Here is a 17,932-nt window from a genome sequence, read left to right as displayed (position 1 = left end):
AGCGAGCAAGGGGTCGGGGCAAACTGACTAGAGGCACTGACCTGAGAGCCACAAGCAGCCGGAGAAGAGGGAACAAAGACCACCTGCCCAGTCTTTGAGAAGCGGGGTTAGAACCCAAACCCACCAGGCGCAGCAAACTCACAGCCAGGACTGCGTTCAGTGTGAAGCAACTTGAACATTACCACAGGTGTGTTCAGTACAGAAAGGCGCCTCTGAGCTATTATTAATGCCTATAATCCCACAAGCATTACGGAGAAACAAAAGCGTCAGTGTTCAACATGAAGCTTGAGGAATCTTACAAGGTTCCACAAGAAAAAAAAAAAAAAAACACTGAACAATTTCAGCCGTAGGTGGAATGAATTGACCACAGATGAAGAGTGACTTCGGTGAATGGCCCGGATGCACACGGAACATCAGTATGATACTGAAAAGAAGCCCTCAGTTCAGACGACAAACATTTTCCAGGCACCTCTCTCTAACGATCTACTGAATGCATTCTGACAAAGACAAATTCAATGGAATAGATTCATGGAACGAACATCCATGTCTTGGATCTCCTGTCAGGTGAACAAGGCCAATCCTATAGGCGACACAGGCAGCTGCCGACTCGCCAGCTACCTTTCCACTAATGGGGGGCCTGCAGTGATACCAGCCAGGGCATCGCATGGCTTGGGTGCTACATTGGCTCATGTTCATCATATGTGCCTCCTCGCTAATGCACACAGTCCACTCATACAGACACTGAGTCATGAGTGCAGACAGACAGGTTGGAGAGCTGTGGTTACACTGCAGCTTAGCGTTCCGATGGCTAAGATGCACGATGAGGGATTTTTAACGTGGTGTGAGAGGCTGGTGGTTCCAGCAGCTCAGAAACAGCCCTCACTGTGCCAGCATTCAGTCAGCAGCAGTCATGTGGATGAAAACGCCCTTTTAATGCGAGCGATCAGAGGAGAACGGCCAGACAGGAGGGTCACAAACGCAAGAACAACAATGATTTTCAGAGAAGCATCTCTCTCAATGGCCTCCAAGCCAGTGCCGGCTACTAAAGTCTAAAACGTGAGAAAAGGGTCACAAATATAAAGGAGGATGAGAAGGGGGCAGGGGGTGATTTTTAAGGAGGGGCTGGGGAGGGCAGGATCCGGTGGAGCCAGATGGAGGACATGAGGTCGGGCCGAGAAAGGAGCGGAGGTCAGGGATAGACATGAGATAAGGACAGCGGAACCGAACCCACAGCTCCTACCCGCACACAGCACCCTACCCCTCTACTCCCCACCCCTACCGGCACCCTCAGGTTAGCTATGAGAACAACACATGCAGCACAGGGCACATTGCTCCCCAGGGCTAAAAGATCAGATGGACTGATAACTGATTTGTAAATCATTTAAAAAATGCCTTCAGAAACAAACAGAACCGGCGCTGCGATCTATCTGCAGTCTCCTGTTGAAGGTGAAGCGTCCGGTTGCCAGGCTAATTACGGCATTTCAGTTTTCAGTCTATCCAGCTTTGGTTGGCTGCCTCCCCCCCACCCATAGTGTTCATCTGAATAGCACTGAAGACGGTCCCACAACCTCCGCTGCAGCCCAGCCCAAAGCACAATAGCCTAGGGTAATTAAGCAGGAAGGGGGGTTAGAGTGGGGGGGGTTGACATCTGGGACGTGACATTTGACATGGAATCCATGCAGGCTGCGTGCTGCACCCAGAGCAGGCTCCTGGCCTTGGGGGGGGCAGCAGAAAAACTGCGGCAGAAAAATACTCAACAACAGGAGATACAACATTGAGCAACATCACGGTCACTCTGTCTCTGCTCATCTGCACAAGAGGCACCGGACTCACCAAACCTACAGCTTTCAGGGACATCATCTCAAAGCATTCATGAGATCTTAAAACAGTGAACTCTGACGGGGAACAAGGGGAGAACATCTAACATCAATGACATCCCTTGCAAATTCCGTTTCATGTCACATCAAAACGCCGATAAAATGCTATGTCATTCTAATGTAAATATATGAATTCTGAGGATCTGCTTATATTCAATCCAAAAGGTTACATGGATAGATATGCAAATGGACTCACTGACACTAAGCTTATTCATGCATTATTTTGCCAAAATAATGCTAGAATTGTCCATATATTTATCAGAGGTGCAGCGGTACACGGTATATTATCAAGTTAATTCTGATCACCGTTTTTATTTGTTTCTTGAATATAAAGATACCGAAACCATACCGTTACCACGGTCCAACAATCATAATACATACAAACCGTAGGAAAACTGTATGGTTACACCCCTGAAAAAAATATATAATTTACACACACATACCGTCATATATCACACGCACACACTAATATTATATTTTCTCACGCACACACACATTGTTAAAACCCATAAAAAAAAAAAACAAACCCAGATGAATGAAATAAAACGCTTTGGTTTTGGCCATAAATCAGTGTGTCCTGCATGTATCCGAGGGGACAGCTGGTTGTGGTCACCTGATTTACGTGCCACTTACGTAGGAGCACATAGACAGGCTTTGTGTATGAGAGTGAGGACACACCAGTGATTCTCAGCTCTGAGTCAGCCACGCTACAGCCCCAAGTACAAGCCTGACAGCCAAGTCAAATACTGAAATGTAACATCACCTCAGGCACCCGAGAAATAAACATCTCAGTCTGTTTACCAATGCAGCTCAGTAAAAGGTCCGTGTTTGTTTCAGGTCCGTTGCTTGTCGTTCACTTTACTGACACGAATCCTCCTCTAATCCGGCAGCAGACCAGAGATAATAAATAACTGGATAGACCACATAGCACGACACTTCCGTGCCACAGAGCAAAGCGATCCTGGTCCGCTTCCGTGCCACAGAACAGAAGAGAGGGGAAACAGCAGAGCCTGGATGCTTCTCCCTCCCTGGCTCAGGTATGGTGAGCAGCCCCGCTGTGATGTCAGTGGGCACCAGGGCTGATCAGTCTGAAGGATACAGGTAAATGTCCCGGGGGACTGCCCGAAGGGGACTCCCAAGACTCACGACTAGCCATCCACGTTCTCCTGTGCCCACAATTCATGAAACGGCAGAACATTAGAAAACATCCACAAAGTCACGGACAAATGTGTGGGGAGCGGCGTACCACCGTTTTCCTATTCTACTATTCCCCCTAGGGTCCCATACAAATGCCTTTGATGCAGTAGGATCTGGAACGGGCCGAATCGCCCGCGGATGTGAAACAAGCCGTAAGGCTCGACTGTCCCGTCTTCCAAAAGCGGGGGCCTGTCTTTGTCCCTCCCTTTCCTTTATGTAACACGAGCTTGGGCTCTATCGTGCCCATGGGGCTGGGGGCCCAGGGAAAATGCCTCGCATCGCATTCCCTCAGCCAGCAACTCAGCACCAACAATCACACACGTCAGCTACCATTCTTTTAAAATTTTGCCAGCAGCAGACTGGCATCTCTACCCCCCCCCCAACCCCCATTTTTAGAGTGTTTGTAGCTGGGGCCAAAACAACAACAACAACAACATTTCTAAAGCCTTAAAATAAAATCCTACAAAAAGCAAGAATATACCTCACAATGTCAGACACAATAAAACATGTTGATTAGCGTCCATGACCGCCCCCCCCAAGGAAAAAAAAAAAAAAAAAAAAAACTGGGAAAGAAATCAACAAGATCTGACTGGCTTTTGGAGGCCAGGATCTGGGGCTGCATGACCATCTTCCACTCCACAGCCACCAAAAATGCATCAGTCACATGGGACCCCCCGCCCATTTCATCCAAGGTCTCGTTCTCAGGCAGTTGGGGCTGGATTCTAATGGTGGTGCAAAGGTCGCGATCTCGGAGCACCAGGGAGGGGCAGGGAAGCCCTGTTTACTGAGACCGAGGCCCCAGGAACGGTGAACACCCGACTGACACACTCAATCACGGCACGGACTCTCTGTCGATGGCTGCCCTTTGTCTGGGACCGGCCTGTCCTGTGTGGACGTGGCTGAGCTCTTTGTCTGTGAAACACAAACGATCTCCGGGTGATGAGTTCCTTCCTAAACCCAAACGTGATGTCGGCCATCAGCCGTTGCTGCGCAGACATTAACATTTCAAACGGAATCTTTCCTTCTTCGCACAATTCTCTCCTTCTCTTTCCTTCTCTCTCCTTCTCTCTCTTCTTCACCACGTAAACTCGATTCATCACGAAAGCGTAATGTCAGCAAACGGACATGCGACTATCACCCAGCTACTTATACATCTTAGAAAGTCTGTGTTCTGTAATCCCTCGAGCATTATAACTTATATGAGTAACATCGTAACATACGTATACTGCTTTACGGAACGGGCTTAGTGACTGTGCGATGCCAGCGGCCATTCAGGGGTGACCGACGCAGTGACTCACCCAGACCCTGGATGGTGAACTGGGAGTCCTGGGCCGGCAGCTGGATGGGGGGGCCGGCGGTCTGGCCCTCCTGGCGGTATGAGAGCCAGTAGCCCAGCACACGGGCCGCGTCCCCGGCGTGCGGCCGCCAGCGCAGAAGCATAGTGGTGCAGTTCAGCGGCTCCAACTGCAGCAGGGGGGCCAGGGGCACTGGGGGGCAGTGAGGCTCACGGTTAGACTTACATTACCGATACATTGTGGTTACATCAGCTTTTTTATCATTCTGCTTTAGAATGGGATTACAAAGACACTAATCAAGCCATTGAAACCCATAAAATCCGTCAGATCAAAGAACGACTGGAGGGAAAAATGACGGGGACATTGCGGGGACCCAGGACCAGGGGCCCCCTTATCAAACCTCAGAAAGATAAACGTCATCGTACATTATGTCTGTCGTCTGTTAAAGCACAAATCAAGGTTTCTTTGGTGGCTGATCAGCGTAACTATCTTACTAATGTACTTATAGCCACTTCTGCTGGTCAGGGTGGCGGGGGGCCTGGATCCAATGGCAGCAAGTACAGGGCGTAGGGCCTTCAGCTGAGACACACACACACATATATATATATATACTTTCAAGCTGAGAATTGAGAATTATTCTACATTTTTCACGAGGCATAATCTCGTGCTCCTGGGAAGAGACACACATGTACCCGTAGCGTTCCCCCAAGTTGAAACAAAGCTGTGCTTTCTGCCAGGTCCTGATGGAATAAGCAGACTTTGGAGGTGAGGGAAGAGGGTGGGGGGGTCAAGGCGGCCAATAGGATTCCCCGCCTGGCTGGAAGGCCCAGAGCCCACCCACGCGGCCTTCGGGACTCACCGGGCAGCCATAAGGCCTTCCCCTCCCCCGCTGCACTGCGCCCCCTCACCCGCCCAGGGACCTCCCCCAGCCGCTCAGGGGCCCTTCTCCATGACCCATTACAGAGGGCAGCCTGATGTTACTGACAACACAAGGCAAATGCTGCAGTCTAGCAAATGTAGTAGACAAATGTTCAAATGATCAGAACCACCTCTTCTAATAGGGCTAGACTTGCCCCTCCAAATTTGTAGACTATGAGGGGTTTCCAACCCCTCTGTTTAATCAAAATCATGTTTTTATAAAAAAAAAATAATAATAAATCTCTTTTCTTCAAAACCATTTTCCACCATCACAGACTACAATGGCCCACATACCATATCTGAAAACACCACACACTAGAAAGTAAGTTTTTGGTTGGATCAGAAATTTCTGGTCGGTTCTCGTTGGGACCCAGAGTTGGGGGTGGGGTCACATGAGCAGCAGAAGATGCAGGATTTTCAGAGACATGACTGGACATACCGTTAGTGCTGGATGCTGGAGGGGTGCGGTGTGAGGTCCAGGCAGAGGGCTCACCCCAACCCACACTGGTGGCGGCGGCCACCCGAAGGAGGTAGAGGGTGTCAGGTCGAAGCCCCTCCAGGAGGTGCTGGGTGCAGTCACCGGGCAGATCCAGCTGGGTGATGGTGCCGTCGGCAGCCGTGCGTAGGGACAACCGGTAGGCTGAGACACGACCGCGGCTGAACTTGGCTGTGAGAGGCTGCCAGGACACCTGGATATCTGTGGGACTGCGGCTGAGCAGGTTGAGCTCCGGAGCATGGAGAGGCACTGCAGGGGAAGCACAGGGCCACGGTGAGGGGAGCGGAACCGCGGGAGAGGCACGGGGCCACAGTGAGGGGAGCAGAACCGCGGGAGAGGCACAGAGCAGCAGGGAGGGGAGCGGAACCGCGGGAGAGGCACAGAGCAGCAGGGAGGGGAGCGGAACCGCGGGAGAGGCACAGAGCAGCAGGGAGGGGAGCGGAACCGCGGGAGAGGCACAGAGCAGCAGGGAGGGGTTAAATAATTCGGTTAAAATAATGATTTAACGGATAGCGTAGCTGCAATTCGACATAACAACATGCACACCGATCAGGTATCACTGTCACTCAACAAGGCTGCCAAACAAATAAGGATCAAAAGCCCCAGAAGAAGCCGAAGGGACCTTCGCCAACCACAGGCGGCTCCCTGCGCTTTGCTGGGGTCTCACAGTGATGACCATCGACTGGGCTTCCAGTCAGCAGAAAAGGATCCCGTCTTTTCTCCGTTACATCCCTGCGTTTCGCTCTTTTGCTTGCCGCGGGATCCCATCGGTAAGGTTTCGACCTTGGTCAACCGTATTGCAGAAAGCGCACTGCAGCCTCTGAAGGCAGCTAGGTCACTAAGGGGCGCTTTTCCACCGCACCAAGGACGGTACTTTTGGTACTTTCATTCCTCCATTGACCTCCGGTCGAGTACCAGTACCAAAAGTTCCAATACCAAAAACCAGCTGGGGTTCTTCTTTGGTACTTTGGGGTGGGACTTAAAACACTGTCTTCATCTATTGGTTATGCAAATAGCCTGCCGCTGAAACCCGGCCTCGCGTTGTGATGTCATTCGCCACTGGTACCAGTTTTTACGCCAGTGGAAAACCAACACCTTGATGTACCGTACTTTTGGTATAATGTCCTCAAAGCAGGGACGCTTGATATATCAATTAACATATCAGTATCTGCCAATATTTGTTAAAAATCCAATGAAGTTTAGTAGATATTCACTGGCGCTAAAGACACAAGTAATAAAATAATGGAGATGATTGCATTGCAGTGAGTGAATGGTGTGCCCTGTGATGGGATGGCACCCAATCATAGTTCCTTGTCTTGCGTGTGTAGGCTCTGGGAAAGTCCCTGAATTGGACAAGTGGGTACAGATGAGTGATGGATAGATGGAAAGATGGATGCATCGGGTGATCAACCATTTTCTGTAGCGGAGGACGAGGGATTTCACCGGCTCATTTCGCCACATTTACCTGGCTGTCGGTATTGATGGTGTTAGACAAAAAAAGATCAGTTATCAGTATCTGTCAAAATTTCCACATTGGTGCGCCACTACTTCAAAGAGTAAAATTCATACGATTAAGCTGAATCAAGCTGTCAGTTCCAGAGCCTTAAATCGGGTCCCTCCTGAGACATACGGACACAGAAGCTGCAGGAGTCAAGCCTCCTCACCGTCCTCCAGGGTGCACTGGACCACGTGGTCGGACATGCGGCTGGCTCCATTCGGCATGTAGGCCACGATGTAGAAGGTATAGTTGTACGCCGCCTCCAGGTCATCGATGATGTAGCGCGTCGTGTCGTTGCCAATGACAACCTGGTATTCCTCATTGTTTATCCCTGGTTTGACAGGGAAACAAAATCGATGTGTGTTAGCGTTACAACCATGACATTACAGCCACTGTCCAGAACCATTTGGGCAAACCTACACCTACAGAACTGGATCGGGTCAGTTTCGATGGAAGACAGAGCTCACAGGAAAGCTGTTTTGTGTCACCATAAAAACATTAAGTAGGCATTTGTCTGCCTGTGAAAGAGCAAAAGTACAACTACTGATTGAAGAATGACAGTCCCAGTCACAGCCAGGGTAATTCTACGGTTCTTAAGCTGATAGATTTGCAATTTCACTCAAAAACAAACCTCACAGTCACAATTTCCAATTCACATGCATTTACTGCGAGAAAAGGGCCCGAACTCCTTCGTCCAGCTGGCAAAACGCCCTGCATCCTGTTAATCTCCGATTAAAACACCAAGGCGCAACAAAGGGCCCCGAGTCCTGCACGGCAATTTGAGGGACCCTTCAGCGGTCGTATGTTTTCTGAGCAATTTGCAAGGAGAGGCACCAAGAACGGGAACGTCAACTTAATCAAACTCGCACCTCCCCCAACTGCTCCAGAACGCTAAAGCCAAGTCTCCAGAATGATGCTTTCCCACATGGCTGAATGTGTGTGATAGCACTTTAATTAGTACGTACTGGGGAGGGGGGGTGGCAACACAAAAGACCTGCTTCCAGGTTCACTGAATGGCGATTCCAATTTCTGACCTGGTACACAAGACCCTTGAGGGTAAACAGAAAAGGTCTTGTTCCCGGATTGAAAGGACCAGTGGGCTGCAGGGGGGTCTCTAAGGAGAGGCGGAAAAACCGGAGACACGGCCCCCCTTCCACCGGGACGCCAGGGCCCCCAAAGCCTCCACACGGCCTGCCGGCACTGGAGTAGCGCACTCCAAGATGCACACTAATTAGCCTGTCCTTTCTTTAGCCTCCCATTAATTTCCATCCTTCTGCATTCATGACCCTTGGGCCCAGGATGTAACATCGCGTCGGTGCTGTCAATCTCACACGACCAGCTATTCAAGGAAATCGCCCAGAGAGAGTCACTGCCATCTTAACCCAGAAGGATGGAAGTTATTCAGGCAGCAAAAGGCAGGATCTCTCAGCTGCAGGCTCCTTCTTTGTTTCCGGGAGCCTCTTCACGAGGGAGGCAGACCCGCACGGGCCAGCAGGTGTGCCCTCGGTGACTCACTCTTGCTTTATTCCCCCCCGACTCTTAACATCGAGCATTCGGGAGGTTGAAGGGTTAGCTGACGGCATGTCACAGTGCTGCGTCGCTAACTGCCGAATCCGCAGGGGTCACAGAATTGACAAAAGCAACAACAGACTTTAAAAACATTCCGTGGAAATAAGGAATCTGAGCAAGATATAGACCAGAGACAGACGGTCACACTTTCACACCACCTCAGCATCCCAAACCGGGCTTTTTAGAAGCCATGGACTCCAAACCACATAATCCAGATAATATAAATACTTAATATTGGTTTTACTACAAATATTGCATATGACAGACAGGGATGTCAGGGGGCATGGACACCCTGGCAGATTCAGGGGGCCTGGAACTTTATAGAGGGCCCTGAGCACAAAAATTACACATTATACCTCCACTCTGCAAATTCGACCATGAGGGACCCAGACTGGAAGGACCGATCAGTGGTTCAAGGTGTTATTTTATCAGAGAGCCCAGATGTTTTATCTACGCCCCCGAGGACAGATATGATTTCACTGCCACCTTGACAGAATGTCAGGCTCTGAGCCAATCTCGCGTCCTCCACCTTTGTCTTTGGCTCACCTTCAGAATTCATGTAGTGCACGGAGTAGGCGATGACGCGGTCAGCATTGTACAGCGGCTGGTCCCAGGCCAGCAGGATGGCCGAGCTGGACACGGTGTCGGCTCGCACGTTCCTGGGGGCGCTGGGCCGGTCCTCGGACATGACCACGATGAGCCTGGCCGTGGCCAGCACTGAGCCCTGCTCATTCTCCGCCAGGCACTGGTAAATGGCGTCGTCCTCCGGGGTGATCTGGTTGATGACCAGCTTGCTGTACCCCGAGACAAAGACTCCTTCAGCTCCACGTCAAGACTCCTGATAATCCTTCTCACTCCCACGGGATAGACTTTTCAGGAGCAGGGGATTCATTTCTGGGTCAGCCTATTTGAAGAGAGACCCCAACAGGACCAGGCTCTCACCTGCTATACATCTTAATCCGGCCGTTGGAGTGGATCTCCGCCCCGTTCTTCAGCCAGGTGATATTGGGCTGAGGCATCCCCTCCGCCTGGCAGCTGAAGCGCGCTGTGCCGGCCCGTGGCCGGGTCAGGCTCTCCGGCCACTCCACCAGAGAGGGGGGCGCTGAAAATGTGGGGCGGGGGCAATTTCAGTCAGTCTGATTAACAGCTAGCATTTCCCTTTACCTTTCACCTATGAGCTAACAAGTAATATGACTCGTAATACAACCAACCAAACAAGCATGCACGCATGCTGTACACGGATGCATGGATGCATACATACTGTACACGGCTGCATGCATGCATGCATACATACATACATACATACATACTGTACACAGGGCTTACGGGTCTTACCAAGAACAGTGAGGTTTGCCATAGCAACGGTGTAGTTGCGGGTGCCTGGGGTGGTGGCTCTGCACACGTACACACCGGCGTGCTGGGGCCTCACGTCCGTGATGATGAGGTTCCCAGCGCCCAGCACCCGAGTGCTGAACACATCCATGGGCTTGTGGTCTGCCCGGCTCCAGGAGACAATGGGGCGCGGCTGCCCAGTGGCCAGGCACTCGAGCACAGCAGTGGCGTGCAGGGAGAGCGTCAGGTTCTGGGGCCCGGCTATGATGTGGGGCCCCACTACAAGCCTGGAAGGCAGGGCTGTGGGAAGATGCTAGATTCATGTCATGGGATTCATCAGAGGACACGACGGAAACATTCAACCCGTTTCTTGCGCACCTGGCTTAACTGTGAGCATTGCCTCCGTGCTCCAGTGGCGACTCGCAATGTTGGTAGCCATGCAGCGGTACTTCCCAGAATCCCCTGCTTCTACTCCATGAATCTGCAGAACTCCACTGGGCAATACTGTAATCCTGAAGACGACGAGATGAAAGCTGACTGACTATGGGGGTTGTAATTAAGAGCATATTTCTTAAGGATATACATACTGACACACCTTAATAAAAAAAAAAAAACAATGATTTTCTGGAAAAATGAGAAGCTAAATCATATGCATGGGCTTGGATATGGATACCTGTCTGTGAGCAGGGGCATGAGGGCCTCATTCAGCTCCCAGGTGATGGCGGCTGGCGGGTGGGCAGTGACCTTACAGCTGAACCTGGCCACGGAGCCCTCCATGAGCACGGCAGGTGAGGGCTGCCTCACAAAGGTGGAGATACCTAGGCCACAAGCAGACAGTGCAGGTCAGGGGGCAGCTTCCACTCGAACCCAAGGACACGCACCTTGCCACTATGGTTTTCAATGCGGGCTCCTTGCCTTTTGATTTCCACGGACTGGTTTAAGTTCTACTACGATTTCAGGCACCCGTGAAACAACCGGGGGAGGGGGGGGGGGGGTGGGTTGTGGGTGGATTGACTGGCGCGTTCGTACGTTTAACCATTTCCATTTTTCCAGATGACATGTGAACAGGGGGCACAAATGAAAATACATCGTTTATTTCCGGAAATTAAACAACCTCTCCGCAAAAACCCCATCCTAACTCGGCCCGCTGGAATACTGACCACGGGCTCCTGGGAACGCCCTTGTTCAGACATCTCAGATGTTACTTAAAGCCGAACATTACAAATACAGTCTATATTTCTGCAGAGGCCTGGCATGAAAGCAGTTCTGTTACAGGCACGATGAGGACTGTCCATTCATCACCCACAAAACAAGTTCAATAAAAACTTCATCTCTCTTCAGGGCTGTAAAAATGACCCAATACGTTAGCTCAATTCACATTCAAAAACCAAGTAAGAATGAGAGCAATCAGAAAATCAATGCCAGCCTTTGGCATTAAAACTCTCACCCCCATCCTTCTCTACGTACAATTCAATGAGTGTTAGCTAGCTGGAGTTGTGATGAATTATTGTTTTTCAAGAGACGTGCCTGAAAAAATGAGCTAAAAAACAGAGAATAATGATGATCTGGTGAGTCGCTGAAATGCTCAAAATTCAAAGCACTTTCAGAAGCAGGTTTATCTCTTGGTCTCAGACATTTTAAAAAGTGCTTTTGGGAAAAAAGCCATTTTAGACTTTTGGACCACCATATTATTTCATCAGAAATCTATGACAATTGGGGGGGGGGGGGGAAATTAGGATAATTTACTAAGACCCCATCAATAGATATTTCTATGTCAGGATCTTTGAGGTCTTGAGAAGCACTATATAAATAAGATGAATTATTGTTGTTGTTGTTTGAAAGACGTTATGAATAAATCGCCCTGATTAAATCCATTCAAATTACAACAACAAAAACAGCTGAAATCTTACATTCTTTGCATTTTGGAACAGACCTTTAAACTAAAACAGAAAAAAGGGAGATAATAGTGTGTCTTTTATTGGTTTATTTTCTTACCTGCACAGGCTCTCACACGTATACGGAAGCAGACAATAGAGGGAAGCGACTGCGACATGGTAGCATATAAAGGGTGTTATTTACATGTGGAATAATCACACCACTGTCTGATTCTACTGACATTTAATATTAGTATTTCTGAAGTGCTGACATTTGCACACTAAAGTTTTGAGAAGGTTGTTCAGTAAATGTCGGACTTAATTTCAGGTCCGTTTTCACGATGGAGCTTGTGCAGTGTGTATGAAGTCAGAATAAGCTGCAACAGACGCAAATACATCATCCTTACAGGCGACTTGTTTAATAGTACATTTACTGAGCAAATGTACATCCATTACAAGAACAAGTACACCGTACAAGTGAGGATCAGGGAGCAGGACCAGCCAGTGTCCCTGTACATAGGCCCATCTGTGACTTCACTCAGCCAACCAGAGAGGTTTGAACTGGCAACCTTCTGATGATGGGCACAGAGCCACAAACCACTGCAAACAAATCCAGTTACTTTAAGTGTAAAATTACCATCACATACACAACAGCCTCTGGAAACACTAAAGGCTCTCAGAAGTTCTGCAGGCCCAAAAATAGGCAGTAAGACCCGAAGGCAGAAAACCCTCGTTAAACTGTGTGTTTAACCACAGCAGTACTAAAAGCGGGCTGACTAGCTGTGGGAGGACCTGGACAGTAAGAGTGACTGAGTGCGGTACATCAGGGTTAATCAAAGACGGCAGCTCATCGATGCCACACCAAGTCAGGGAAAGCAAGTCCTTAAGCAGGGTTCAGAAAGACGGACAGACAGCGAGACTTGAGAGAACTTTAAGTACTGCAAACTAATTAAACATCACTTAGACATTCACACGTTGACTCCTTTAAGGAGCTGGATATTTCCTGAATAACTCCAGGTTGAGAAGCTCCTGGCCAGAAGATCTCAACTTTGGACGCCAACCTCTTCCTGATATTTCAGCAGTAAATGTACTGGCCTTGACATTGCTCTTTTAAACACTCATTGCCGAAACGTTCCGCCATGTCATGGCAATGAGCAGAAACCATGCAGGCACAAAGGAATGCACTGAAATGTGGCTGCTGGGTAGGGAAGCAGAAAAAAACAGAGCCAGCTAAAGTGTCATGGGACAGCCTCCATTTGGGTTTGGTAGGACCAGCCCGGGACAGCACGGTGATTGGTTAAAAGGACCAGCCCGGGACAGCACGGCAACTGGTTAAAAGGACCAGCCCGGGACAGCACGGCGATTGGTTAAAAAAAATCCCACAGGGACACCAGCAACCAAAATGACACTCTGAAGCCTAGTAATGGAAAAATAGTCTCTCAGTTTATACTCACTAAGTGTCAAACCTGTGCCTGTTTGAATGAACACAATGCTGATAATCTGGCAGGAACTGAAGACAGACACACAAAGCTCTTCCCTCAACAGCTCTCAGTCTCTCCCAGTTTTTAGTTTTATAGTAGTCAGGCTTGAAAAGCTCAGCTCACACAGATATGTCGTGGAAGATGGGAGTAATGATTAAATGGCAGAATGCCATAATGGGGAAACTCCTTTGCAGCAGTCAGCCAAAAACTGTCCAAAAGGTAGATTAGCAAAGCTTAGCTTTAAACCACGATCTTGTCTCAGTCCAGTTAGTTCCTCCTGCTCCTGTAAAGACGTGTCATTCCCAATAACTGATGCTGAGCTATATGGGTCCTTAACCTAGTCAAGGGATTCGGTGAAGGCTAAAGAGAAATGAAAAGGCAGCTTCTCCTCAAGAGTTTTCAAATGTTTACCTATTATCACACAGAGCAGCAGCGTCGACATCTCGCAATTTCTTGGCAAGTGGAATCATGTCAAGGTTGACACTTTGCACATGGCTGTTACCAGAGCTGCACCACCGAACGGAATCCATTTATTTTATCTGTGCTTGTAAGCAAGTGTTCATTTCGGCCTTGCATTCGTGTGTTCGGTTCATTCAGATAAAATATCTGCCAGATATGCCAGCCTTGCATAGCACTCAACACTTGAAAGCAGCTTCGCGTAATCGGACCTCTCATTTGCTAAAAACACTAAAGTTCCTCCCGCAGCTCATACACACAGGCCAGCAGCACCTTGCCACGTGACAACCATCGGACCTCGGCATGGAGCAATAAGGTTTTAAGCTCCGCTCCCAATTTCTCACAGAAAGATGCAAATATGTGACTATTCACAGGTCTTGTCTTTACAAAGTTTACCATGCAAACCACATCATCTGGGTCTGCCGGCAAAGTCTCGGAAACGAGAGCCTCACGGTGCCAACGTGCGTAACGATAACATCTGGGTTTCTTTCTTTCACTCCGCTAACGAAGCCTTCGGTGCATCGACCATGGCTGCGGCTCCATCAGTGCAGACACTTGTACCGTTTTCCCACTTAAATCCTCCTTGTTTGAGATATTCTGATGTGACCCGAAAAGTTTTCTTCTCCTTTTATTGTTGGCAACGCCTTGCAAAACAGGAAGTTCTCTGATGCGTCTCCATCCATAAAACGCACATTGGCCAAGAGTTAAGCACGTCCCTAATTTCCGTAGACTCATCAAGTTGCAACGCAAATGTCCTACTGTATCTTTTCCAAAACAACAATTTTGAATGTCTGCAGACGTCATCAATATGTCTGGCAGTTGTGTTATCTGAGAGGGGACTTTAGCTGATTCTTTCACTGCGTCAAGGCCGAGCATCTCCTTCACCATGGCTTTGCAGGCAGGTAATGTTAATGATTCTGCTATAGTGTGGGACATTTTTGATTTGGCTACAAGTTCAGCAAAGTGGCAGGTAGCTTCAAGGGGTCTCTCCTCCATTCGCGAGTTGCCTGTTTCTTCATGTGTTCACGCAGGTGAACAAAATAGTCCGCCTGCTTGTTCTGAAGTGACAGGTGTTTCACTTTGACATGGCGTTTAAAGCTTACTTTCACCACACACCAAACACAATGGAGTCGGTGTCGTTGGGTCCCAGGTGAAAGTAAACGTGAATGAAAGATAGCTTTCGCTGTATTGCCTCAAGTTCACCATCTTTGCTTTCTTCTGACTACTGCTCACACTAGGGCCTTCATCTGGGTCAGAATTTTGTCCAGGGCCCAGTTCAGAGTTTGCACTTTCTCCATCACTGTCACGGCTACCTGTCACATGTGTGACTGCGGCTCTTGTTTCAGAGTATCAAGGCAATTAGCTACCTGCTGCCACCTACTGACACGGAAAAGAATACATCACTATTACAGCACAGACACTTGACAATGGCATATTTGCAAATAATAATTAATTTTCAAAAAAAAAAAAAAGTTTTTTAGACCAATTGGATCATTTCCGGGGATGGCATGGTGTGCAGTGGTTAGCACTGTTGCCTCACAGCTCTGGGACTCGGGTTCGAGTCTCCCGCCTGGGTCACATGTGTGTGGAGTTTGCATGTTCTCCCCATGTCGTCGTGGAGTTTCTCCGGGTACTCCGGTTTCCCCCCACACCCCAAGTTGCTAAATTGCCCGTAGGTGTGCATGTGTGAGTGAATGGTGTGTGAGTGTGCCTTGTGATGGGCTGGCCCCCTATCCAGGGTTGTTCCCTGCCTCGTGCCCATTGCTTCCGGATAGGCTCCGGACCCCCCGCGACCAGTAGGATAAGCGGTTTGGAAAATGGACGGATGGATGGATGGATAATTTCCCATGGTACACTTTACAATCTCTAATGGCGCACTGGGGTGCCACGGCACAGTGGTTGAAAATCACTGGTTAAAAGGACCAGCCCGGGACAGCACGGCGATTGGTTAAAGGACCAGCCCCGGACCGCACAGCGATTGGCTGAAGCACCGTGGAGGAAAATAGCAATAGACCTTGAAGGAGCACAGTGACTGGCAGGCTCTTCCATCTAAACGCCTGACAAAAGATCCAGGAAGTGATGGAGTCTCAAGCACTCTGCACTACCAAAGGCACCACATTCGTGCAAAAAAAAACAAATCAGAACCTGGCAAACACAAAGAGCTACATTGTACTGATGTTTTAGATTCTCGCATTTTATTAATCCATCTTCCCAAAATACACAGAGGCCTTTCAGCACCAAAGACAACAGCCAAACCGAAGTCACGGCGATCACTCCTATTTGCCTCCATCTCCCTTAAGAGGCCAAAAGGTCAATCATGTGTTTAATGAAATCAATGGCGACACAACCCCAGTACAGATGTCTGTGAAAATCACGTGTAAGAAGGTTGGCTGCGATCTGCCGATTGATCACAATCCCTTAATTATTATACAAAAATCACTACCGGCACCATGGCAACTCATTCCAGGCCCCAGGGGTGACATTCTACCCCCCAGCCAAAAAAAATAAACGCTATCTATTGAGATTAAAAAAAAAAAAAAAAAAGAATTAAGAAAGCAGCGAGGTGTGTATATATATATATGAGAAAATAGATTTAGATGCTATAGATTATCTGCTATTCTGCAAGCCTAGTTATTAGGGTTGGCTATTTTGTGGGACGAAACTGGGAACACAATCACAGCACAATGGCTGCAACCAGCTGAGAAATAAAGAATGTAGAGAGAGATGAAAACGGCACGTGAGGGGGGCCAGGCAGGATTACAGGGGATTTTTACCCCCGGGGCAACAAATCCTTTCTAGGTGGAAGGTTCTCAGATACTGCTGCTGCTGCTGCTGATGTCAAAGTCAAATGACGGCAATAGTCTCAGTTCGAGGCCAAAGCAGGAAACATTTATTACCAAATGTGATTGATAAGTATTAAGTAAACAGATGAGAAACGTTGTTCCCTTATTTACAGTTTTCATTTCAGTGGCGCTCTGCCAATTTCGGTATTGATCTTTGCCAGATTTTCCATTTTCAATACCTGAGGAACATTGCGGTTCAGCAGTCCGATTATATACCATAGCCGAGCTCCTCTCGATTCTCTGAGCTGCCCATTCTCTGTCTCGCTGGCCATTCAGCACCGGATCAACAAGCGGATCAGACAAGGCCGGACACATCGGGCATTTTCCTGGTGGGCCGCTGAGTATGGGGGCCAGAAAAATTCTTTACCGACCAGGACCCCCTTTGGTCCGCAGGGCCCATTTTTAACCTGAGTTCAGCCCTAGAGTCAGATTTCTGCACAAAGACCCAAATGACTGAACTTTGAAGACCACAGATGTTACCATTTTCCACATAAAGCTCATCCCAGCATGGCAGTGGCTGGGGGGGGGGGGGGGGGGGGGCGGAGCCTCCATCAACAGTGAGTCATGGCCGAATTACAGCATCTGCACTCATCTCATATCAGCAAAGGCGTCCGATCGGCCCCACAGCCAGGCTGAGAGTGAGATCCTTCACAAGAAGCACTGAGGGGTCAGCAGACACAAACAGACAGAGCGCTGTGCTGATTCCTAAAGGAGATCAAGGCTGTCAGTGCTGGTTCTCTGCTCCAGACGACAGCGTCCCACAACACTGACAGGCGGCTTCAGTCTGTTCAGTCTATAAATGCCACACGGCGTGCAAACACTGGCCTAGATGTATAGTGTGAGACGGGGTCTATCCGGCAGCTGCATAAACTGCATAATGACTGATCAGGGACAGGTAAATCAAGGCTGCCGATCTGGCAAGACTCCATTTAAAAGGAAGCCAGCCATCTGCCCCCTCCAGCGCCTAACCCTTTCACCTTTGACCTGCCCCTCCAAAAACTGCCCATCAGCATCAAGCACACAGCAGGGCCCAAATGCCTCACTCTCCCTCACTCTCCCTCCCTCTCACACACACACACACACACACACACACACA

At 49.0% G+C, this 17,932-nt stretch overlaps 1 protein-coding gene across 1 annotated transcript in view; it reads right to left on the bottom strand.

Annotated features, from left to right (window-relative positions):
- LOC125706206 (protogenin A-like) overlaps positions 1 to 17,932 on the bottom strand; it is a 35,233-nt gene that overhangs the window by 4,983 nt on the left and 12,318 nt on the right. Inside the window, exons 3-10 of the mRNA XM_048972785.1 lie at positions 10,856 to 11,000; positions 10,561 to 10,694; positions 10,186 to 10,482; positions 9,793 to 9,952; positions 9,397 to 9,644; positions 7,448 to 7,612; positions 5,727 to 6,032; positions 4,373 to 4,561 (exon numbers count right to left, since the gene is read on the bottom strand). Coding sequence (XP_048828742.1) covers positions 4,373 to 4,561; positions 5,727 to 6,032; positions 7,448 to 7,612; positions 9,397 to 9,644; positions 9,793 to 9,952; positions 10,186 to 10,482; positions 10,561 to 10,694; positions 10,856 to 11,000 — 1,644 coding nt within the window. The remainder of the gene's footprint in view (positions 1 to 4,372; positions 4,562 to 5,726; positions 6,033 to 7,447; positions 7,613 to 9,396; positions 9,645 to 9,792; positions 9,953 to 10,185; positions 10,483 to 10,560; positions 10,695 to 10,855; positions 11,001 to 17,932) is intronic.

The sequence above is a fragment of the Brienomyrus brachyistius genome, chromosome 13, assembly GCF_023856365.1.
Source record: "Brienomyrus brachyistius isolate T26 chromosome 13, BBRACH_0.4, whole genome shotgun sequence".
Taxonomy (NCBI): Eukaryota; Metazoa; Chordata; class Actinopteri; order Osteoglossiformes; family Mormyridae; genus Brienomyrus; species Brienomyrus brachyistius.
Note: the sequence above shows the minus strand (reverse complement) of the source record. Positions and strands in the feature narration are given on the sequence as shown.